General features: G+C 32.8%; 2 protein-coding genes across 3 annotated transcripts in view; both read left to right on the top strand.

Annotated features, from left to right (window-relative positions):
- Positions 1 to 928: 928 nt before the first annotated feature.
- On the top strand, positions 929 to 13,239 carry LOC123694482 (activating transcription factor 7-interacting protein 1). Of its 2 annotated transcripts, none has more exons than XM_045639928.1 (4): positions 929 to 1,042; positions 9,920 to 11,456; positions 11,550 to 12,506; positions 12,584 to 13,239. In XM_045639928.1, the coding sequence occupies exons 2-4, from the start codon at positions 9,959 to 9,961 to the stop codon at positions 13,021 to 13,023; spliced, it is 2,895 nt and encodes a 964-aa protein (XP_045495884.1). In that variant the 5' UTR covers positions 929 to 1,042; positions 9,920 to 9,958; the 3' UTR covers positions 13,024 to 13,239. The 2 variants fall into 2 exon arrangements, with proteins under 2 accessions (XP_045495884.1, XP_045495885.1); XM_045639929.1 differs by lacking the exon at positions 929 to 1,042 and adding an exon at positions 3,644 to 3,797.
- Positions 13,240 to 17,781: 4,542 nt separating this feature from the next.
- The window catches only part of LOC123694479, a 98,845-nt gene continuing 91,477 nt past the window's right edge, over positions 17,782 to 25,149 (top strand). Inside the window, exon 1 of the mRNA XM_045639927.1 lies at positions 17,782 to 18,185. The gene's annotated coding sequence lies outside the window, so the exon portion shown is untranslated. The remainder of the gene's footprint in view (positions 18,186 to 25,149) is intronic.

Raw genomic sequence — 25,149 nt, 5'->3', positions numbered from 1 at the left:
CGCCATCTAGAGGAATCTATTAAAAATATCTTGCTTCTCCTTTTGAAGGTATGTATTAAATTACCATTTTATAACTATATGAAAGTGTTGTTATTCCTCAATAGATGTCATCAGTCTCATAAAAATTGCCTAGCTCTATATAATATATATTATATAGGTAATACGAAAATTATTATTTTAATTTTACCGAGTGCCTTCGAAAGGCCTTCGAGATACTTGCATTTGGTACCAACAATGCCCGTAGAATTGTAGGTTCATAAACAGAATCTGTTAATTAAAATAAAAATAAGCTACCGCCTAATCCATATTTAGTGTTATTAATAACCTACAAATTACAATGTAGGTATACCCCCACTTACGCAATTATCAAACCAAAGAAGAAATAATATAAAAATATTCGTGTTCCTTAGTACCTAGATAGGTAAGTACTGTCACACACACAAGTTTTATCGAAAGCTGAATGTTTTTTTCTAAAAAAAGGTTCTAGAATCTAGGACCTAGATACAGCTCTAAATGTTTGTTATTTGTGTTAATAACTAGTTGTTATAATAAAAAAAAAGAAGTGGAGAATTAGTAGGTATACAAATAATTAAAACATCTACATTTATTAGGTAGGTTTTTAATCATAATGAGTCATCTCATATACGTATGAAGGAAACAAAAGATAATAATTATAGAAAATCAAGACAACATGAACGATAATTTCTACAATACAGATAGGTATAATCAGAAAAAGGTAAATAATATTCGGTATTCCAGTCATTTAGCATTTAAAGCAAGAAGAGGAGTCAAAGAAGGGAGCTTAGATAGGCTTAGATGGTAAAGAAGTGGATAATGATTTTTCGTAGAGAGTTATCAACGCGAAGTGAAATGAATATATCTATCCCGCTCAATCTCGCGTGGTAAGTCTACAAAATGGCGGCTGCCGCTCGAATACAGAACCGGCGCACGACTCCGCATTCATTCACCTTCCTTCTTCGAGAAACTTCGTGTGCGTCTGGAATTCCTGATTACAACACCTGGACTGGATAATAGGAGATTGGTGAGTCAATAACCAATTTTTTTTGCAGACTTTAGATAAGGTACTCCTGGAATTTTGAATATCAGCTGGCGGATAGCAGGATTAGCAGGTGCCTTAACTTCTGCAATGAATATTTTAAATATTCCGTTTAAGCTAGGGCAATGGGCATGGTCTGCGAATATGGATTTTTCTGTACATGTCTTCGAGTGACTAATCTATTTCTCGCTAAGATTTCTCGCGATGTAACTGTGTTTAACTAGGCAGGAATATTCAGAAATGGATAATTACCTACTAGGTAAGTATCCGTTTTTGAATATTCTTCTTAGGTCTTCCACAAAATGTAAAACAGATTATAAAACAAAATCTGAGATCTCTATACCAAAAAAGCGAAATCATTATCACGACCATAATAATATGGATAGTCACGCGGCAAATTCCATTGGGCATTTTATTGAACGTAATGATGAATTTCAAGATAAGGTTAAATCTGACTAAAATGGAACTTGCAGTAACTGATTCTGAATAGGGACACAGAAAAGAAGATCGAAGAATATCAACATGGTTACAAAACCATGGATAATACCTAAATAAATATCAATTGGCAATTGGCAGTGGGAAGAACGGAAACGCGGCAACATCGCACTGATCGAATACCTACCGGCCGCGGCAGTTCAGGCAAACACGATGTACAAGTTGCGCGTTGCGTGGTTGCCGGTCCGCTGAGTTCATAACTGTGCTGACTATTGAACACACACAATGTCATTGCCCATTGGGCCAATGGCACCAAAGTCGAAAGTATGCACACACACATTTTGTGTGTAAATGAGTATTGAGTATCATTATATTTATTATTAATTATAATTAATAGATATCATTTGCGTAGTTGCGTATTATTAATAATTATTATTCTCTGACAGTCATTGAGTAAATATGTACTACCTGACAGTCGCGGTCGGCGTGTTAATAATTTTAGAAATAGGTATGCATTGAATTATTAATTTTTCATTGTTTCCTGCAATTCCTTATCGCTTTTTTGATATAAGTAGTGTGGTTACATAATCATCGTATTACTATTATTTTTTATTAAAATCACGTTTAACTTCTTTATACTAATTCTAAAAAAACGGTTTTTCAAAAATTTGTAACTTAATAAGTAGGTAATTGTTAATTTCTTAATTATACATTAAAATTAATAAAAAAATGGCCCTTCTATAAGCATATAATATAAAAACTGCGCATAATAAAAAATACTACTTATACTTAATTAAGTAATATTTCACAATTCAAGAAAAAGTATATAAAATTAATAGCGTATATAAATCGAAAAATAAAATAATTTTTAATCCTCTTCTCGCCTGTCGGTAATTCTGTACACATAACACAGTTTTATATTCAGTGGTTGAAAAAGATTGTTCATAAACCATTGCTGGGCTTTAGCTGAGTTTTCTAATTCGTGTTGTAACTACAACCGCAATGTAATCGAAAGCTACTTTGTAGCAGTTTGACAATGAGCTTGCTAAGTTGCTAATAACAGGAATGATAATGTGCTGGATATGAACACACGAATTAGAGATGTTCTGAAATTGATATTTAAGGAACAATTAATTTGGTACACACATTTATCCACTTAAACATAAATGTTGTTTATCAGATAAAAATATTTTAGTATTAACCCACTCATACTAATTTTAACAGGTTTTAACTTGTTTTAGTTTTTTTTGGGTATTGTGCTATGCAAATGTAATTTTGACTGATATAAAAAGAGGAAAATAGTTGATAGGTTATTTTTCTTTGCTACATTGCAAAGACAATAAGATATTGCCTTTTCACAAAAAAGTTACTACTGGTTACAAATAATACGTTTTTTGTTACGCGGAAAGATAATAACTTTGAGTAGAATCTATTTTAGTAGTCATTCTAAATGAGCCAACACACTTCGGCGCGGATCGGTTTTCTACGCCTGCCTTCGTGCGTCACACACGCCGCGGCAGGTCAGTGCGGCAACGTCGCTTGATCTCGAAACGCTTTTTGTGCAAAACTCCATTTTATATATGCTGCAGTTCACAAATTCCATAACATTAGGTACGACTTTTTTATCTACACATTGATTACCCAAAATTTATCATCTTCAATAAGGTGATATTAGGATTTCTAAAACTTTAATTTTTTAAGATACTTTTTTAATTCCATCTTGTCTAATCGCATATTAAAATTAGTTTATAATATGACCATAACCTACATTTAAAGCGTTAGTACTTAGTGCCCAGAAGAGTAAGGTACAAAATTATTTTGAGCTAAATAAACCGATATTTACTAGACCAATATTCTTTAGTGTCTAAATGTACCTACACGAGAAGCATTGAAAAGTAGAACGCAAGAGAATGAGAATACACACTCCGTAATTTGACCTCGCGATAATATACATTGACATAATACTCGAGAGGCATAGAGTAATGAGTCTACACAGCGTTCTGTTGATTTGCCGTCATACTGGGTTTTTTGTTTCACATCGCCTGTAAAGTAAACCGGCGTGCCGTCCCGCTTTCGCACGCGCCGCGCGTTGTTGATCTGAACTTGGCTTTCTCTACACGCAACCTAGTCTGTATATTTTAGTTCTATTACTTGCCACTTTCTGTGGCGCTACATGGCGGCGGCCATTTTCTTCTTTCTCTTTCTGCTAACGTCAGTAATGTGTAAGCCGCAATACGAAGTGCTCGTTTCGCGTGGTTGTTTATCTTCTTAATTCTTCTTCTGGAGTCTCTTCTCGAATTATTAGGTGGGTTCTCGATATGTTTTATTTATTTATTATTATTTATGTTTAAGTTAGTCAGTACTTGTAAAGTATTATAGCATGTGACTTAATTTGTTTTTTATTTGGAAGCGCTATATGACACTTTATTGTTTTTTTTTGTTGGTTTTGCGTATTTTGTTTTCAACTATTTTTTTCATGTGCTTTTGGAAATTGTTTGACACGAATCATAAGAAATTATTATTTATAGATTGATTATTTTTACGCTCATTTTTATTTGTGTTCTTTTTTTTCACTTTTATAGTTTTTTCAAACTATTTAAAAATGAACGTTTATCCTTCTTAAACACTTTGTTTATTGTTACTATTTATAGCTATGTATCTGCCCCCTCGTTAGTAAACTAGGTATCCACTTGAATTTTAGAGATTTTAGAGTTCTACACCAGCTGTCATAATAATCGCCGGGCACATTTTGGGTTCCGTGAACACACCTTTGTTAAACTTAACATTCCTACGAAATAGCATTTTACTAACGTATTGCGTTGCACTATTCCATTAGGTACCTCCCTATTTAATTTTAAGTCGTGTATGATTTCGGCGTAATGTTTATGTCCAATATTAAAATATAACTACTTTATTAGCTCTCTGCTCCGATCCGCTGTGTATTTTTGACACCGATGGGATTTTTTTTTGGTCTACGTCATCTGTCAAATTGAATGCCGGGTTCGTTCCGTTCCGTTAGGGTTAAACGCATTTTTTTTTACATTCTGCGAATGTTCTTTGTTGCATGAATAACTACATGGATTCCTGAACTTTAATTATTATTTAATTTTTTCATAAATGAGCTTGGCATATTGTTTATGCAAATTATTATGCGATTTGATATTGAAACAATGACGTGTTTTTTTTACATCTTCAATTTCTCCTGTGTACAAGTAGAACGGTGACAAGAAATTATTTTATCAAATGTTATAGTTCTATATTTACCTATCTATTACACGCGTGTGGTTATTATCACCCTATCTGTTTATTCATTTGGCTGGTGATAAACTATCAGCTGCACTAACAACATTAAACGTGCAAGTTCTGCAGCATAACAGGTTTTGACTCTTGGTTAGCGTTCAATAGGTGCCAGGCCTTCCCTTCAACTTGGATTTTATTTTCGCTCGCGCGCAATGATCGAACGCTAGCCGTCTCCCTCTATCTAACCTTCTGTGTCGCTTGCGAGAGCGTGACGCCCAGACTTCCGTGGCACTGACCGCATACTCCGTTCATCAGTGCTATACTGTGGCTATACCTAGCTGTTTAGGAAATGTAATTTGGAATTCCGCCGCAGAACGTCATGGAACTCCGCCATTTTGTTGTGTGATATGATATTATGTGATTTTATTCATTATATTTCATTTCTACTACGTTACTGATTGTGGACACATGTCAATCTTTGGTCTCAGAAATCACCTGGGCTCAATCTAAGGGATTAATGTTATATTTTTATTATGACCTTTAAAAAATCTAGTTCTTTTAATCATTTCAGAAGATAAATAGGAGCTAGAAGTTTATAAGTATCAAATCTTAAGACCACTACAATAATGAGGTTAATGTCATTTTACTTCAAAGATACTAAGGCCCAGTTTCACCAAGCTCTGTTAGTTAGTTTAACACGTTGTTAACTCTTTTAACGCGACATCAATGTAAGAGAGTGTCCCACCATGACCTAATCGAGGTTTAGTTTCCTTAACACGGCATCATATTTAATTACTGGCATAGAGGCTCTTTAAATTTTTAACAAGCGATTAGAAAAAATGATTTGATGTTTTCTTGCTGTCAAGATGGACTCTGCATACTATTTTATTTTTGAAAATGAAGATGTGTTGGATGATTTGTATAATTTGGATTTTATAGTGCGAACGCGACGGCCCAGAATTTATAAAGAGGTCGTCATTGTTTCGTAGAATATGATGATGTTGATTTTAGTACAAGATTTCGTCATTATCAAAACAATCGGTTTTGGAAGTATTGCAATTAATTGAAGATAAACTCGAATAACCGTCGGATCTGTAAGTAAAACTATCTCGTGAGGTAATATTTATATTTATGTGCATAAAAGGTTCCTTCCTACATACTGTATTATTTTCAATACCAATGTAATATTTCAACCATAATTATCCTGTGAGTCATGTCAAATCTAGTATTGAATACCAATATAGGTACTTCAAATGTAAACTTCACCACTACTCAGGTAAGGCTCAGGCCTCCTCATGATTATGAAATGTACCTACTTATCTTAATTTTAAATTCTGTTTTAGGAATCAATCAGTTTCACCTACAGACCAACTGCTTATTGTAGTGCAGTGCAGTGATGGCTCAGTGGTGAAAAACATTGTGAGGAAACCGACATATCATAAGATAGCGTGGTGGATAATGACCCTTACCGTGTTTAAGTTTAAAGTTAGCACTACCATATACATATATAAAAAAGTACTCTGTGGCACTACCAATCCCATGTCCCAGCAATGAGAACGTATATGGGCTGACGATGATGATGATCCTAATTTAATTTAAATGTGACATTGTTATAGAAAAATGTAATTTTTCATGTTAGTTACCTAAATAAATAAAACTTGTGTTTTTATAAAACATTTTTATTGTACCTACCCTTAGATTGTACCTATCAACATCATTCAATAAATTGGTTATAACAACTAGATACTAGGTTATTACGAACAAGAATTTACTATTGATTTACTGCTTTCTTTCATCTTTGTCTTTATTTTTCTTGTTAATTGCTCTTCTAGTATGAGATATCTCTCCACTTTCCATCGGACTCCGAATTTTTTTTCGTAATTTCAACCAGATCCAGTTTACCTTCTACCAAGTGAAATTGAACCGCGATTTTTCTTCAACATTATTGTATTTATTCAACTCAAAATAAAATTAAAATAACACAAGAAAAATCACAACAAAACAATCTCCAAATAACATCAAACATTTGTAACCATGGTAACGACCAAATCGTTTGACATATAAACCAGTAAACGTAAAAGTTACTACATGATTATTATTATTCTAAACTGTATCAGAACATCTCGATTTAGTCGAATATCCAAACATGACAGTTATTATACAACTAGAACAAATAGCCCTAATGTGCGAAACTATGGCATTGTCAACTATGACATTTTGTATCGGGCGGTTTAAAATACGAATGAATGATTCGTGAGTCGCTCAGTTAAAAGTCGATTTGATAAACGGCTGTTAGATTTCCTTTTTGGGACCTGAAGAGTTGACAACGATGTTATAATACATGTTTATTTTGAAGCTCGATTAATAAATCTCTGATTTAGAAAATATTGGTGAAATCGGGTCTAAAGGAATTAAATGAAGAGTGGCAGACATTGGTCACGAATGATTTTTCAGGGAAGGTTACAATAATATTATTTTTTGATTTCGAAAAATACTCTAAGGAGTATTTTATCTAATGATAACGAAGAAGGGGGAAGTTAGTTATTTTAAAAAATTAAGTCTATTTAGGTATAGGAATAGTTCCGAATAGTTCCTATTATGGTTCCTATTATATCAATCGTAATTTAAAGTGATCGTTTTCGGTTTCAGTTTCATTGATTCATTCAAATCGATTATATCATTTAAGTTAACCTTCAATGTGATTTTGTAGATTTTGTAATTCAAGCTTGTAGCTCCTTGATGTATCAAATCATTATTCATGAAAATCCCAGAAAAAATAATTAATATAGTTTAAAAAAAATATAAGTACTTAATCTTTGCAATTATTGTATTACCATTTACCACCCTTATTAAGTGTGCACAGTTTGAATTAAATATGACGGTTAAGACTGGGTTCATAATCAAGTCTAAAGGAGTCTGTTACAAACAAACATACAGGTGCAGCTAATAAAAGCGTGTTAATAATGTGTTATTTTAAATAGTAAGCTCTTCGTATCCAGACCAGGTTATGATCCTTTGATGGCTCCTTGCATTTGTGATGTCACTTTGACGTTTTGATTTTCAATCGCGTTACCATAGCAACCATGGGAATTTGTCAAAATATGACTAGTTAGGTACCTATTATTTTTATGAGTTTCATCTGAAAATTATTACCTTTTTTAAGAATAACTAGATCTTGGTCGCTAAGGAGCACTATATAATTATTAACAGATGGAATTTTGTACGGCGACAGAAATATTAAGGTCATAAGTAATATTGTGAGTATTTGGCTAAATTGTAGTACTTATCTGTAGTCGGAAGGTTATATTTTTATAGTAAGATTTAATATTTTTTTTTTAAACAACGTATCTCTAGGAAAAATTTTGAGCTTTTGCGTTTATAGAAATGAGAAAATTATCGCTTGTTTATTTAGTCTTCTTCTAAACTTGATTTGATTTCTCTTTGTGATCTTTGATGTCAAACTTCTTTAGGCGCGCTGAGAATAAAATATCAAGGCCGCGTCATGGCGATACCGTCACGTCATGGATTTCGATCGGTTTTGGTTCGATTTTGGTATCTTTCGATCTTGCCAAAGAAGTTGCACTTCTGACACGTGTGCTTGGCATACTCTGAAATCATTAAATATACTATTGTCCTCATTGAAGGTCTGGCTACAATATGAAAATTAAGTGGTAATTAGGTACCACTTTACTTCTGGTAAAAAATTAAGTTAGCTAAAAATATTGTTAGGTTTTGTAACCGTTGGACTTTGAAATCGGCTTCTTGTCCAGGAATGTTTCATGATTATACGTAATTCCAATTTGAAAGTACGGAAGTTTTTGTAAAGGTATTTTATGCTCGGAGATTAGAACATTTGATATTATTCTCTTCACATACCTAATTCCCCAGAAAAACTATATTTTGAAATAACGTGACGTTCCAAGAAACAACGCGGACGGAAGATTTCATATAATTTTTTGTACAATTTATTCATGCTCACTTTCCTTTAGAATCCCTGCCACAACTAGATAAATATAATTTTTGTTTTTCGTCTTTATTAGAAAACTTATTAGCTTTTAGCTTTCCGGCTTCCGTCACTTTAGTAATTCTGTATACGTTTGGAAATGCCTGTAAACGAGTTTCATTCTGGGCTTAAGAAAACTAAGTTCAAATCAAGATTTCCCTTGTGCATTTTCTGCCATCTTGTAAAGTAGTTCACTTCGATCTTTTGAGAAATTGGCTCTCCGTCGAAATGCGGAAATTTCAATCGAATTTTTAAAATTCCTACACCTTTTCTTTCGTATAGTAACTATTTACAAGAAGGTACTTACTCGAAATAGATTATAGCTGATGAACCATTTTACGATTTTGATTGTAGAAGAAAATATTTTATTAGCTACCTATAATTGTTTTTTTAAATTATTATGTACTTTTGTATAATCTATATGAATGCGCTTTACATGAATATCCATAAATGCATGCAGACATCATATATATTCATATATCGTAAATTAATTAACTACCAACTAACCCTTAAAACGTGTTTATTAAATGTGTAAACTAAATACCTGACAATATTATTAAGTTCCTATGTCCCTTTCTCCAGTTCACGTGCTATGCTGGCAAAACGCAACCTTCCTTTTATCTCATGTTTTCCCGATTATCTTGGCCTCTGGTATCATTATTCGCCGTCAGAACTGTTTAGGAAGCTTGTGTTTGTGTTTTCCTAATTTATATTGTTGTATGTTTCTTTTACATGTTATGTTTATTTTATAAAAAGATTTTAACTCTTCAATAATAATTGTCGCCTATATTATATTTGAAAACAGAAAGTAAAGATTTAAATGGGTTCATTATTTTCTTACTGTGATTCATTTGTTAATTAAAAAAATTACTGCTAACAATTTGATATATTAAATATGACACGATTTCAAGAGGTCATTGGGGTTTGGGAGTGGTGTCTGCGCTTTGTCGTATTATTATTGGACAAACGGACACACCCTATGTGCCGTAAAGTAGTATTTTGTAGAAATTGACAGTTCCGATAGATGGCGCTATATTAAATAAGTTTTCTCTCGCATCGTAAGGCTGTTATCAACTTAGCGACCAGATGTATGAATATGGATGATTTCTTATACATATTTTTATGTCTACTGTAGTCAGTTTGTAGCTATATTTTATTATAATAATTTTCTTTTTTCATTTCAGATTTAATCTCCGTGAGAAGGGCGCTGGACATGCTACAAAATGCAATTAATTTTTGATACTGAAACTGAAACGTGCATTGACAAAAAAATGGCCTTCATTGATAAAGAATCTATAAATGAAAAATTTAACGCCGATAATATTATTGAAAAATTAAGCAACAGCATATCTAACGGTAACGGCAATAAAGAGAATATTGAGAAAGTAGATAACATTGTAGCCGATAAAAGCACCGAAAATAGTGATATTGATAGTACTAAGAAATCAGAAGTCAATGGCCAAAACGAATTAAGTGTAGATGAAGAAAAAAATACAGCTATTGTTGATACAGCTTCTAGTCAAACTGTTCAAAGTGAGAGCATAGAAAAAAATACTGATAAAAAAGAAGACGAAGAATGTGCAGAAAGTGCAACAGATATAGATAATACTGTAGACCAATCTAGTAATATAGATGATGCAAATATTCACACTGATAATGATCTCCAAAGTGATTTAGAGCATGAAGAAATTGCAAATGGTAACCTTATAGATAACCAAGTCGGTGAAAATAGCTGCTCAGAACATAAAAATGGGGAAAACTCAAACAATGAAGAAAGTGATAGTTTAAATAATGTTGGTAGTTCTGAAAAGGATTCTGACGATCATAAGACTGAAATGGATACAGAACCAGATGTAAGTACCGTAGAAAACCAAGATGAAATTCTTGAAAACTCGACTGAGGAATATGAGAAAAAAAATGAAGATGTCGCTTTGCAGTCTAACCAGAGCGATGAAGAAACAGTTTCTTTCTTTTTCAATAAAACTAAGTCAGATGTACCAATAGCTGGTGATACGATAGCTATAGAAAATGGCAAAATCTCATCAAATGAAGATGTCATCAATGACAATCAGTTAGATAAAGAAAATATATCAGAACAAGAAAAACCATCCAGTTTAAAGGATGATGATGCAAAGACAGGCGCTAAAGATATTTCTTTATCCAAAGATACTGAAGCGAACAGTGAAATAATGGAAATAGATCTGATCAAAGAGGGGGCAAGTGAAATACCCAGCGAGTGTAAAGAAAAAGATTGTGAAAGTCCTGTTGAAATTGAAAATCAAGTGGATGAAGTATCTAATAAAAGCTCAAATATTCCATCTTTACAGGAAGACCAGACTGGAAATGAAAAGCCAAGTAATCTAGTTGAAACTGAATTTAAACCAGAAACTCGTCCCGATAATCAAAATTCAACAAGTGAACCCAAAAAGTCTTTTACGAAGTGCAAGTTATCATTAGATATTTTATCTGATGATGAAGACACATTATCTGCTGGTGAAAATTGTAATGAAAATTCCATAGAATCTAATAAGCAATGTATAAATATAGAGGACGATGATGACGACATAATGTTGATAGATGATGAGAATAGCACAAAACCCGATGATACACCTAAAGGAAGTCATGAAAATAAAGAAAAAGTTAAAATAGAAAACAAAGATGATACTATTTTTGAAGATAAAAAAGAAGAATCTCTGAATAATACCTCAACAATTGATAAAGGTAACGATCATTACTTAGATATGATTTCCCAAATTTTGTTGTATAAGTATCTGTAAATATAACAAATACTACATAAATTTCTTAACTTTTCAGATATTCCTATGGATGAAATTAAAACAGATATAAAGAAAAATGATACAGATCTTGTTGATAAAGAAGAAAACAAACAGAAGATTACGTCTCCGAAGCCGCTACTACCCACTAACTTTGTCTCTACATGCAAGAAAAATCTCGCTGATATGACTCGAAGTGATTTAGAAGAATTTTGCATCCTAAAAATTGTTGAAAGTGTCGTAGACAGAGGTAATCTCGGCGAGATAAAATCTCAATTAAAGAAAATGTCACAGAATATTGAGGAGCATAAAAACAAAACAAAGATGCTAACAAAGCAGAATCACGCATTGCAAGTTGTTTTAAAGTCGGTTCAGGAAGAGTTAAAGAAAAATTCAAATGCCCCAATAGTACCATTAAAGATATCCCGCTCAGTTGGCATACAGGTGTTAATGTCAGAGAAGAACAAAAACAAGAAAACCAACATCACAAACAGCAGTGTAGTAACCACTGTAAATAATGCAACCACTCCAAGTCCTATAAATAAGCCTATACGTGGCTTACCACCTCAAATAATTAGGTCTCCAAAACCACCTCAACAAAATATTCCCGTTCCTCGATTAGTCCCAGCAAGCTCTGCCGTAAAAAGTAATACGCCAGCAACTAACCAAATTCCAACAACGAACAATAAAACAATAATTACTGCGCCGCCTGCTGCAAAGAAATCACCGGCACAAAGGCCTGAAAAAAGACCTTTAGTTAAAATACCTAACGATACTGTTGATTTGACTGACGACGAACCACCGCCAAAAGTTACATCGAGACCAAACAATCAATCTGTAAGGCTTGTTCCACCTCAAAATTTAATGGCACCACAGCGTCCTCAACTCGGGACGCTCATTAATAGCCCCAGAAAAGTTTACATTCCAATAAGCGGAGGACAAGGGCAGAACGTGCGGCCAGGTCAAACCTTTATGCTAAGAACCATCAACCCTCAAAGTACGTATTTGTCAACCCTTCTTTAAAATGTATATTTCAAAATGTATGCAATTTTTTACAAATATTTACCTTTTCAGATGTAAGACAGAGAGGTCCAGCGCCGATTCAAAAAGAAACGTCGTATCGAAAAGTATCGTTACATCCGGCACCTTTGCCCGAAGGTGCGAAACAGTGCCAACCTCCCAACTGGAAGTTAATACCGCCGGCTCCGGAAATAACGCTGTCAAAAGTTGATAATGGCATAGTAATTTCTTGGAATTTGGACAGTTATCATGAAGACAATTATGAGAACATAGCCAGTTACCAGATTTATGCCTATCAAGAGACCGCAGCTCCGCCCAGCACGAGTTTATGGAAGAAAATCGGAGACGTCAAAGCGCTTCCTCTTCCTATGGCGTGTACACTAACACAGTTTGTGTCTGGATATAAATATTATTTTGCTGTGAGAGCAGTTGACATCAGATCTCGACTAGGGCCTTTTAGTTTGCCCAGCAACATCATGCTCGTTAATAAATAAGAAGACTGATATTAATTAGACATATTATAACATTGCATCGTATGTGTTTAAAAGTGACTGTTGTTGGACGTGTACTTCTGATGTGTATTTATATTTTTGTGTAAATTTTTTAAATGTCAGTTTTTACTTCTAGATAGTCATAATTATTGTACATTTAAACTAATGTAGAGTCATTTAATGGTACATGGTAGATGTTAAATGAAAATAGTATAACTATTTGCCGTGTTTTATTTTGGTCACTTCGATACAGACAACGAAAACAGAGGGTAAACAATTAAAAATACTGCAAGAATAAGGTACCTACAAAATATAATGCTTCATTAAAAACTTCTATGTCTGGATTAAATCTATAAATTTTAGTGAAGTCGGTTTAATAGTTCTAGCGTTTTAATTGGTTTTAATAAATTAAAACAATTCTTGAATCTACCCGAACACAAAATTTTCGTTAAAATTGGTCCCGCCGTTTAGTAACAATGTAGGTACCTACGCAGTCATGTCCTCGACGTTGATAAGTTTTTTCTGTGCATTGAGATATACGCATGGAGACGACACCGCCTACATCACTTATGTTCCGCTCAACATACGCCATATGACGTAACTGAACGCTCATTTTTTATTTGTTTTAAAGTGAAACGCATCAAATATGCCTTCGTGTGTGTTACGATATTGCACAAATAATACGGAAAAGTGCAAAGGAATAACTTTCATCGGTAAGTACTTAACTAGATAATAATAATTTTTAAAACTTAGTTAGAGCAAAAAAATGGCGCACAGATTTTGTTCGTGGTGTCTCCTCCATACGTAGTAGTAATATTATCTCAATGTTTCTGTGAGTCATTTCTCTAGTAGATATTATATTTTTCTTAATAATAGAGTCCCAATTTAACTCTTAACTATTCGCCTGTGTGAAGTAATTTCGATGGACGGCAACACTTGATTAAAGATTAATGAATTGGTATTACCTTGATATTCAAACTCAAACTCAAACTCAAACTCAAACATTCATTTATTCAATTAGACTACTATTTAGTAGCACTTTCGAATCGTCATTACATAATTATTTAACATTTACCACCGATTCGGAAAGCAGTGATCTATGGAGAAGAATCGGCAAGAAACTCCATAGTTGCTCTTTTAAAATCATGTCGATATTACATAATATGTAACTTATATCTAAATACATAATATATCATAATATACAAAGAACTGTCCTGTGGTTTTTACGCGACAACCCTCCATGGGTTTTTATCGTCCATATATTCCTGAATACTGTAGTACGCTCTCTGAACTAGTACATTTTTTATATAAGTTTTAAATTTAGAACTACTAAACTCTCTAATATTATGAGGAATTCTATTGTAAAAGCGTATACCTTGACCCATAAATGAATTTTTAACTTTAGCTAATCGGAAAAATGGCATTTCAATTCTATTTCTGTTCCTTGTGCCATAACAGTGTCTATCTCCTACTCTTGTGTGTAAGTCGGCGTTTTTGTGTACATGCAAAATATTATTAAATATATACTGTGATGGTAGAGTAAGTATACCAGTATTCTTAAAGAGATCTCTTAGTGAGTCCCGAGCACGTAAATTATATATAGAGCGAATGGCTCTTTTCTGTAAGATAAATATAGTTTCTATATCTGCTGCCCTGCCCCATAGTAGAATTCCATAGGACATAATACTATGAAAGTAGCTGAAATAAACCAATCTAGCTGTATCTTCATCGGTGAGATGCCTTACCTTTCGGACTGCATATGCTGCTGAACTGAGCTTACCTGCAGCGGTGTTGACATGGGCTCCCCACTGTAGTTTCTCGTCCAATGTTAACCCAAGAAATACAGTCGATTCTGTAGGGTGTAATACCTCCCCGTTCAAGGTAATATTTCTGCTCAACTTTTTAACGTTAGGTAGTAAAAATTCAACACAAGTTGTTTTTTTGGCATTTAATAATAAATTATTAGCAGTAAACCAGTCGGATATGTGTAAAAGAGTACTGTTCACTTCGTCAACATTTGGGTCATGCCTATCCACATTGAATATTAATGAGGTATCATCTGCAAACAGAACTATTTCACACCTATCCTGTAAATAATAAGGTAGATCATTGATATATACCAAGAACAAGAAGGGTCCTAAAATAGATCCTTGTGGAACACCAATGTTAATTGACGCACCGCTAGAACGTTCTCCATTAACAACTACAGTTTGTATCCTATCATGAAGGTATGAGGCTATGAGGTTCTGAGCTTGTCCTTTAATCCCATAGTGATTAAGTTTACGCAATAAAGTACAATGTTCAACGCAGTCAAATGCCTTGGAGAGGTCACAAAATATCCCCAAAGCATTTTTTGAGTTTTCCCATGCCTTATATATATGTGTTAGTAGTGCAACTCCAGCATCTGTGGTTGAGCGCCCCTTTGTGAAACCAAACTGTTTGGTGTGCAGCAAATTATTAGAAACAAAGTGACTAGTCAATTGGTTTAATATTAACTTTTCAAAAACTTTACTTAATGTTGGTAAAATCGAGATAGGTCTATAGTTGTTACAGTCTTCTTGATCACCTTTTTTAAATAGAGGTATAACTTTACTAAACTTTAGTAAATTAGGAAATGTACCATAGTCACAACACCTATTAAATATGAAAGCTAAATTGTTTGCAATATTTTCTATTATATTATTAACTAAATTTACGGACATTCCCCAAAGATCACAAGTATTTTTTAAATTAAGTGTCTTAAATGCTGTAACAATATCATTAGCAGTTACGTGACGCAATTCAAATAATGTACTGCACCCCGCAACATGGTCCCTCAAAAAGGTCTCTGCAAGTATTGAAGACGAATTTAAATTATTAGTAATGCTAGCAGGGACACTACTAAAGAAATCTTCAAAAGCAAGCGCAACATCAGCATTTTTGTCAATAACCATGCCATTATTTACAAGTTTTATGGTATTACTTGATTTGCTTTTACCCATTTCACCATTAATAATAGACCAAACTGTTTTAACTTTATTATCCGAGTCGCGTATTTTATCCCTGATATACAAACGCTTCGCAGTAAAACAAACAATTTTAAAAGTTTTTGAGTAATTTCTAACATAACTAAGAAAAGATGGATCTTTATTATATTGCTTCATACCATATAACTCATAAAGAACAATCCTACACCTATGTATGCTAGGTGTCGCCCATTTACTAAATGGTAAATCCTTGGTAATATTTAAAGATTTAACTTTAAATATTTTTTCAAATTCACTATGAACTAAATTAAAAAGATTTTTAAACATTTCACAAGGATTATTATGACAGGATTGATCATTCAGTACGGGCAGGTTTTTATTAATATTATCTCTAAATTTATTAATGCCTTTTTTAGTTATAGGCCTAACATTAGTTCTTTTAAATTCAGGTAAGCAATCCCATTCAAAAACTACTTTCTGGCCACAGTGATCCGAAGTGAGTGTATTGAGAATATTTTTCTCTAAACAGATGCAGTCGCAGTATATATTATCAATACAGGTTGCAGAAGTAGGTGTAATTCGTGTGGGTTCATTAAAAAGTTTATACAGGTTAAATGACTGAAACAAATTAACAATTCGTGTTGCCGTTTGTGTTTGTAAAAGTACATCAATATTAAAATCACCACATACTATAACTTTTTTTTTACTCCTACTTAAACGCTTTAATATTTCTTCCATGACTGTCTCAAACATATTAAAGTCACTGGAAGGGGGTCTATAAACGCAAACAATAATGTAACGCTCCAGTTCAACACAGGACAGTTCAATGGTCCGTTCTACAGAAAGACTAACATATAATTATACATATACTATTACATTATTAATTATTGATATGTTATATTGTCTATCAGATTTGCTGAGATATGGTATACATAAATGTGCCTTGCTATTAATACCAAAAAGTAGTATAATACTATAGGTAGTAAATAATATATTTGTAAAGCAAAATGAACAATTTATAAAAACAAAGAAATGAAAAGGTTTGTTGAGACAGTGGATTGCCGTGCCGCGGCCGTCACCTTGAACATCATTTCCCTATTAATCCTTTATCCTACACATAGAGTAAGTACCTAATTATATTATGGTGGGATTGGTGGGGTAATCCTACCGCCGATATTTGAAGGGTGTCTAGATGCGAATGGTAAGCGTATGGTGATCTTAGAATGGTGGTAACTGATAATAATATAATTAATCTATATACTTTCTATATATATAAAACTCAAAGGTGACTGATATAGTGATCTATCAACGCACAGCCCAAAACACTGGACGTATCGGGCTGAAATTTGGCATGCAGGACGTAGGCATCCGCTAAGAAAGGCTTTCCCGGAATTCTTGCGGGAACGGGGAAAAACGGGGATGCACGTACAAAGTCGTGGGCGGAAGCTAGTACAAAATATTTATGAAAAAAAAAGAATATGTTTCTGGCAACAAGTATTAGTTCTTGTGTGTAGGTGTTGCTATCTGCAATTTAACAAATTCGCTATATATCTGTCATTAATTTTAATTGATAAAAGATAAAAGGTGTTTTGTAAAAAGTGCCCTTTAAAAATGTCTTTGATTTTTATTAGTAATAGGAGAATGAAAGATTTAAAAATATATATAAAATATTGTGTCAAAAATTTAAAACTGTCAAACGTTTAGTATAATCTGTTTTGTCGTAAGTGCTCTGTATTATCTACTTGTTCTACGGTACCTACTTGACACTTGTTAAAATTTGCCAGTTGTCGATAGGTCGTAACGCAGTAGTGTGTCGAATTGCATACTATTTTTATTTACAGATTGATAAAATCGAAAAGGTGACAATACAAAGTAAAAGTAATAAAGTACACTGTTGGCAGCTAAAAGTGTTATACCTGTGCATACGTTGCACGTTGTGAATATTGCTTTAAGATAATAAATTCTTAATAATTTGACGTAGATTGACATATCGTTTCGCAAGTAGTTTCCACGGAGCAGTATTTGTGTTCTTGTGAATAATATCGGTGTGGAATTTTCTAAGTTTTGTTCAGGTCAAGCTAAAATCAGTGTATATCGTGTAGATTGTGACAAAGAAATAGTGTTTATTATAAGTGTTTCAGTGATTTACGTATTACTATGTACGTGCAAAACTTTCATGTTGGCAATGATTGCTTAAAGGTACCTATGTTTACAAGTACATTAGATTTCTTACAATAACACCTTATCTTTAGCCTTTACATATGCATGAATGTAAAGAATATTATATTTTAACCAGTCCTGTAGACATGACAGAGATTACTGACTCGCACTCGTGTAATAGAAAACGGCTTTTTGAAACAAGAAATACAAGTTGATTAGAAATTTTAATTCAATTTGTTGTCATTTATTGAAAACTGAGATACGCCATAAATTGCCCTCCCCACATCTTCATACCACCAATCATACATTTATAATTTTATTTATAGGTATAATTTTTTTTCTTTAGTGTTAAAAATATGCCATTGTGCAACCAACTGTACTTTAGAGGTCATTTAGACTATCAATGTACTAAGAAGTTGATAACACATTTTGCTTTATTTCTTTTAACAATCATAAATATTGATGATAATTTTATATATTCTGTATGGGTTGCCAAAGTTTTAATTTTTGTGTATCACTATTTAAATAGTTATAAAAATTAATTGTTACTGATTGACAAGTATTGTAGATAATTTAGACATTAACTTAGCTGGGAAAGGACAGGTAAGGTAAGGTGTAGGTAATAAAGATAAAAAATAAATTATCTATCCACTAACGGCACATTCTGTCCATCAGTTTTTCTGCCAAGCATAACAACTATTGTTTGTAAAGATCGTATAGACTGCAGAAACAATGTTTCTTATGGTTATCTCACTTTCACAAAACTTAAGAATTGTCAATATAGTTACTGCATAAAAGTGATAATATCCTTATACTTAATTTATTTCAAAGATATTATAGGTAGCTAAAATCAAAATTTTCCATAAACATTCTTTGAATTCAAGGTAAAATTATTAAGTAAACAGATACAACTATTTCTCATACAAATTTCAGTGTTTTAAATTAATAGGTATTAGATTAGTTGATATTAGAATTGTAAATTGCAAAACATTGTTATTAATTCTCACTGCTTTTCAAAAACAAAACACAAAATTGCAAGTTTACTTTTCCTCAACTGAGAAAATTGTAACAATAGATTATTATTACAAAACATTACAATATTATTATAAACTAGCTGTTCCCCTCGGTTTCACCCGCATTGCTCCACTCTTGTTGGTCTTAGTGTGATGATATATAGCCTATAGCCTTCCTCGATAAATGGGCTATCTAACACCGAAAGAATTTTTCAAATCGGACCAGTAGTTCCCGAGATTAGCGCGTTCAAACAAACAAACAAACTCTTCAGCTTTATAATATTAGTATAGATACAGTCCCGCTAGAGTAGGTCTTAAAATGAACGAGGACAAAACAAAAATACTGACGAACAGCCACAGACATGCTATATTCCTAAATGGGAAGCCACTTGAATATGTCAGCAATTACATCTACCTAGGCAAACAACTATCCTTCAAAGACAAAAGCGAAGAACTAGAGGTAGTGCGGCGAACTAATATAAGTTGGAAAAAGTTCTGGTCCTTAAAGGAAATTTTAAAAGGCGAATTTCCCCTTCATCTAAAAAAAGTTGTATTGGACACATGTGTCTTACCTACCCTTACATATGGTTGCCAAACGTGGACATACAGCTCCAAAATAAAAAGTAAAATAGTAGCTTGCCAGAAAGCAATGGAAAGGAGTATACTTAAAATAAGAAAAATACAAAAAGTAAAAAGTGAAAAAATAAGACGAAAGACAAAAATCATTGACGCTTTACAATTTGCACTAAAACAGAAATGGCAATGGGCGGGACATATAGCAAGATGCTCGGACAAAAGATGGACACTGGAGACAACTATATGGAAAGGGCCGAAGGGAAAAAGAAATGTAGGACGCCCTAAAAAAAGGTGGATAGAAGATATAAAAAATATAGCAGGGAACGAATGGAGAAAAAAGGCAAAGGACAGAGATACCTGGAAAAAGCTGGAGGAGGCCTATACCCGAGAAGGGGTTCCAATCAATGGTACTGGTACTGGATGTAACGTCAAAAAATGAAAAAAAAAATGGAAGAAAAATAAATTAAGTATTAAAATTTAAGTGAAAAAAAATAGTGTAATTTAAATATGTAAAATAGTTAGCTTTAAGTATGTAAACTACATGTATCATAACTTTTTCTTGTGGATTGGAAATAAAACGGGCTTTTTATTTTATTTTATTATTATTTTTAGATACAGTCCCGCTATTTAGCAGCAATATTCACAAGTCAATGATTAGATTTATGGAAGTTTTTTTTATTGAATTTTTTAACTTTCTCACTATCATTGTAAAATGTTCATAACCCAAGAAGGCTAGTTTTCCAACGGCCATTAACAAGTAATAAAAATTAGCTTTTTAAGTTAAAACATTAAAATAATTTTGATATGTTTTCAAAATGGTCATATCATTAAGTCATTTAAATTAATTACCTTCTATATACTTGAGTCATATAATGTTATACTTGTTCTTATTTTAACAATTATGTGAGTCACAAAAGGAAACAGCAACAATTATGTTATTAAAATGAAAATAGATATGATAGCGGACATACATTTAGCGGCTGTTGATAGTACAGAAAAACTAGCCATCAGACCAACATTAGGGGTATAAAAATAGTATAGCTCAATCAATTTTAATTTATCACAGTTCTGTAATTGCGAAATTTTATATTTAGCTTTGGCGAACGGTTTATCAACCGCAGATAGTACCAAACAACAGACTATTTTAAGCTATTGCATAGATTCTATCGCGGGCCTTGAGCGCGGGGACCGAATCGAGAAATTCCGTAACGAAAAAACCTCACGCTCCCCCCCCACGGGGACGGGCACGCAGGCGTGGCTTGAAGGCATAGCATGCAATAGCTTTACCGCGGCAGTCCCCGAGTGCCACACGTCGTTTTTTATAATACTTTGATGTATCCAGTCTATTCCAACCCGACTAGAACAAATCTATATATTCACCACTACTATAAAAAATGATAAAATTACAACAAGCCTTTTTAGCTCCAGGGCATGCCAACATAATATTATATACATATATATGTAGCCATCTTGATAAATTTCATGCAATTATCAAGCATTTCATGAAGTGGGCAAATCTATGATATGACCATGACGTATGTACATGTACAATATACAAATTGTACATATGTATACACTTGCTAAATAGAAATCTCCTTCTGTGGCAGTCAAGTTAATCTACACTATAGTATTATAAAGAGGAAAACTTTTTGTTTGTTTGTTTGTTTGGTTGTAATGAATAGGCTCATTCAGAAATTCTTTCACCATTCGAAAGCTACATTATCCATGAGTAATATAGGCTAGGTTTTATCCAGGAAATCCCGCGGGAAAGGGAACTATGCGGGTTTTTCTTTGAAAACGCGGGCGAAGCCGCAGGCGGAAAGCTAGCTATTATTTATATTTAATATTTATATTACTATCTCAGTCCTCAACACTCATTTTCATACTTTCATTTCATGACTCATTGAACTCCATATTTTTGCTAGGTAAAATAAGATAACCTGAGTTTTAAATTAGAATTGTGTATTTAAAAGTTGTACCGTTACACTTTTTAAATTTTGCTCACAATTTTAATTTAGGTAAACACAAACATTATTTTCGATTTGGAATTTTTCTTTTAGGGTTTTCTTGCATTGCATTTCATATTAAAATTAAATCATTCATTTTAAGTAAATTGTTATCCTTATGTTGTGTATTATCTTTAAATCTTCAGCGGGTCAGCACAATTAAGTATAATTGTTTTTAACACCAACATATTTTAAACTAAAATGGCTTTGATATGAGCGGCAGTGAAATTAATGAAATTTCTGTTACCGTGGGAAGAATTTAACTTTCAATACAAAGTATATGAATAACTCTTGAGATATGCTGTATTTTTGTAATAAATTCAAGTGAATTCATTGTCTTTATTCCCAGCTTAGTTTGTACAACAAATGGAAGCAGGTTTTTATCAAATCTTTATATTAGATGTTTATCAAAGAAAGTTGTGTTACACCACTTATCAGCATGAATGGCGGAATCGACTTTATTTGTTCGTTTGGATATTTTGCACTTGTACATAATTATAAAAACACTTACTCAGGCTGAGGCAGGGTTAGCAAGGAGGGCATTTTTTTTCATTAAATCTATAGGTATTTTTTTAGTAGTAGATCAGAAATAAATATAAGAAATATATTGATACACGCTATTTTGTAGCACTACATAGCACCTTTTTTGTCTGTACCTACAGAAGTAGTTATATAAATTGTAACTACCTACATTACAAATAAACTTTTAGAAGATATTTTATATAGTTATTACATATTTCTATATTTTTATATATGCTTCGTCAATAACAAGCAAGACCGCAGGATCTAAGGCAAGGGAGGAACAACTCGTTCCGTTACTTTCGCCCCTGCAAACTTTCGCCGGCCGACAGTGACCGACATCCGATTCGTATCGGCTCCTTTGCTTTCATTGTATCATGTATGTTTGACTTCTACAATATAAAATATGTTACTATATTTACCGATCTAATATTATTGTAAAGCTGAAGACGGTCCGATTTGAAAAATTATTTCAGTGTTTGATAATCCGTTTATGAGGTTAATTAAACTAACGATTCTTTTAAACGAAAAGTTTAAGTATTGAATGTGGAAATTAACGCCTTTGTTTTTGTTATGTCTACAACTTGAATAGTGCTTAGTTAGTGTTGAAGTTTTAAGAAATAATTGTTATAAAATAGTCTACTCAAAATGGCTTAAATACGATTGAGAAAGAAATTAACTTCTTCGTCGTTTATCAAGTAAAACTGCAAGATATTAATAATTAGCTTACGGCCCGCGGCTTCCCCCCCCCTTTTTTAACGGAAATTGCCATCATAGAAATGAGATATCCCACCGGTAAATGGCTCCTATCTCTAGACCAAAATTAGGCATATCAATAAAACCGCTCCGTTGCAAACGTACAAACTAAAAAAAATACATTCTCGCAATTAGAATAGTTATTACTGTAAGGATTTCTAAACCTACTTCTGAAATCCATATTCCATACAGTCAAAGTAATAGAAATAAGAACGATATAATACATTTTCTAGAAATCGTTTATCAAAAACTGCATTTAAATCCGGTGAACATTCACTTCTATGCAACGTAAACAACGATGTAAAAGTATGAATTTCACCACAGATAAGATACGGAACATGTGATCCGTCTGATATGATATTCTGATAACGTAACCTTGGTATTGTTTCTCTTGGTCTCGTTATTATAATGCTAACTCGCGAACTCGCTGCACAATATGATAATTATCTAGCTATTTATGCACTGGGTTTGTTTGAGGCGAATATGATCGATAAAATATTTAATTTATATATTTATATAACAACATTACTATATGCGCATATATTTATACATACTCTATCTGATAGAACCATTAACTAGTAGGTATATAAGTTGGCATTTAAACATATTGTTATATTAGTTAAGTAGGTAATGTCGACATTGTAACACTATAACGAAGGAAAAGATGGTGCACACAATAGATGGATAAAGGGTTGCCAGGCGTCCGGCTTTAGCCGAACACGGTCAGGCTTTTGATTGCCTGTCCGGCCAAAATAAGCGGCGTCCGGCCTGTCCGGCTTTTGTTAGGCTTTTTATATTTCTAAATTCGCGCGGATCGGAATTGCGAAGAATTGCGGAAGTGCGAGGAGATTTATTTAATATTTAAAAAACTTGTTTTTACATTTTCAGTATACAATATACAAAATTACGTAATTAATAACTATTTAAAAAAAACATTTCAGTTATCGAAATAATTGTTTGTATATTATCTGAACGCGAACAATTTCGTACCTACTGATAAAGTTTTCTTCCAAAACAATTTTAATATTCATTACCTTTGTGTTTTACCTAATCGAAGTATGATGATAACCGTAACTATCCTCCTATTATTTACTTTTCATTTAATAGAGATTTTGAATAAGTCATGTAGAGCAATCTGCGATTTATTAATTACAAATATGTAATAGTTAATAATTATTAGGTACTATAACAGAGATACAATTATTAAAATTAACAAGGACAATATAACTAACATAAAATAGTATTCATCCTGGTAAGTACCTTAAACGTTCCTAGTACCTTCAGTATTTACATATTTTTGAAAAAGGTAAAAGAAGAATGTATTATTTTCTAGAACCTTTCCTTCTATAGGTCAATGGGCTAGACGCGCCCACACAGAAAAAAAAATTCATACAAATGTATACGAAATTTATCGCCTAATTTGAATTTTGGAACTGATAAGAAGTTAAAATGAGGCAAATAAGTGCGAATCCAGTTTTATGTCTTGCGGAACGTAGTAAAAACATTGTACCTACGACTTAGTTTAAAGAAAAATCCTTCCTGTGTTTTTGTTTGTTTGTCTTTAGTTGTTTTCCCGAATGTTCTATTTCGTAGATTTCTACTAACTAGTGATAAAATTATTAAAATAGATTAAGTAAATGTAGTTTTTCATTTTGACATAGCGCGTAGTTATCTACCTACTTAAAATCTTGAAGGAAAAAAGTTAAAGTTTTTTACATTCGATATGATTCGATGCTGCATCCTGAAAGTATATTTTTGCAGTTAATTAATTGTACCTACAGATGTTTTATGGTTTTCTGATAAGACGAATAGCAATAGTTAGACATAATTATGTTTTAATCCTATTTTTTCAGTTTAAATAACTTATAACTTAAAGTCAAGATAAAATTTTGATTTATTGTTGTTCGTCTAAAACTAGCCTAGCAATGTTGTGTATTTTTTATACAGGTGTAATTTCAAAGTGCTTTAAAACAGTTGAGATAAAATCAAAAGCATCGAGTATCGGTTGTAAACCTATATGATTATGACAAAATGTTTCACTACTATATGGGTCAAACGTAAAAACATTATCGGTCAACGTCTGCTCATAAGGCTGGTTGCAGAGCTTGAACGACCATCAGTGCGTACCGTCGG

The sequence above is a fragment of the Colias croceus genome, chromosome 9, assembly GCF_905220415.1.
Source record: "Colias croceus chromosome 9, ilColCroc2.1".
NCBI classification, from domain to species: domain Eukaryota; kingdom Metazoa; phylum Arthropoda; class Insecta; order Lepidoptera; family Pieridae; genus Colias; species Colias croceus.
The sequence above is the reverse complement of the archived record's forward strand: the minus strand, read 5'-3'. Positions and strand labels throughout refer to the sequence as shown.

Excerpts from the sequence above, each read along its gene's own strand:
- LOC123694482 (XM_045639928.1), top strand. The coding sequence starts at position 9,959 with ATGCAATTAATTTTTGATACTGAAACTGAAACGTGCATTGACAAAAAA. Across the intron at positions 11,457-11,549 it reads TACCTCAACAATTGATAAAG|ATATTCCTATGGATGAAATT; the intron begins GTAACGATCATT and ends TTAACTTTTCAG. Across the intron at positions 12,507-12,583 it reads AAGAACCATCAACCCTCAAA|ATGTAAGACAGAGAGGTCCA; the intron begins GTACGTATTTGT and ends TTACCTTTTCAG.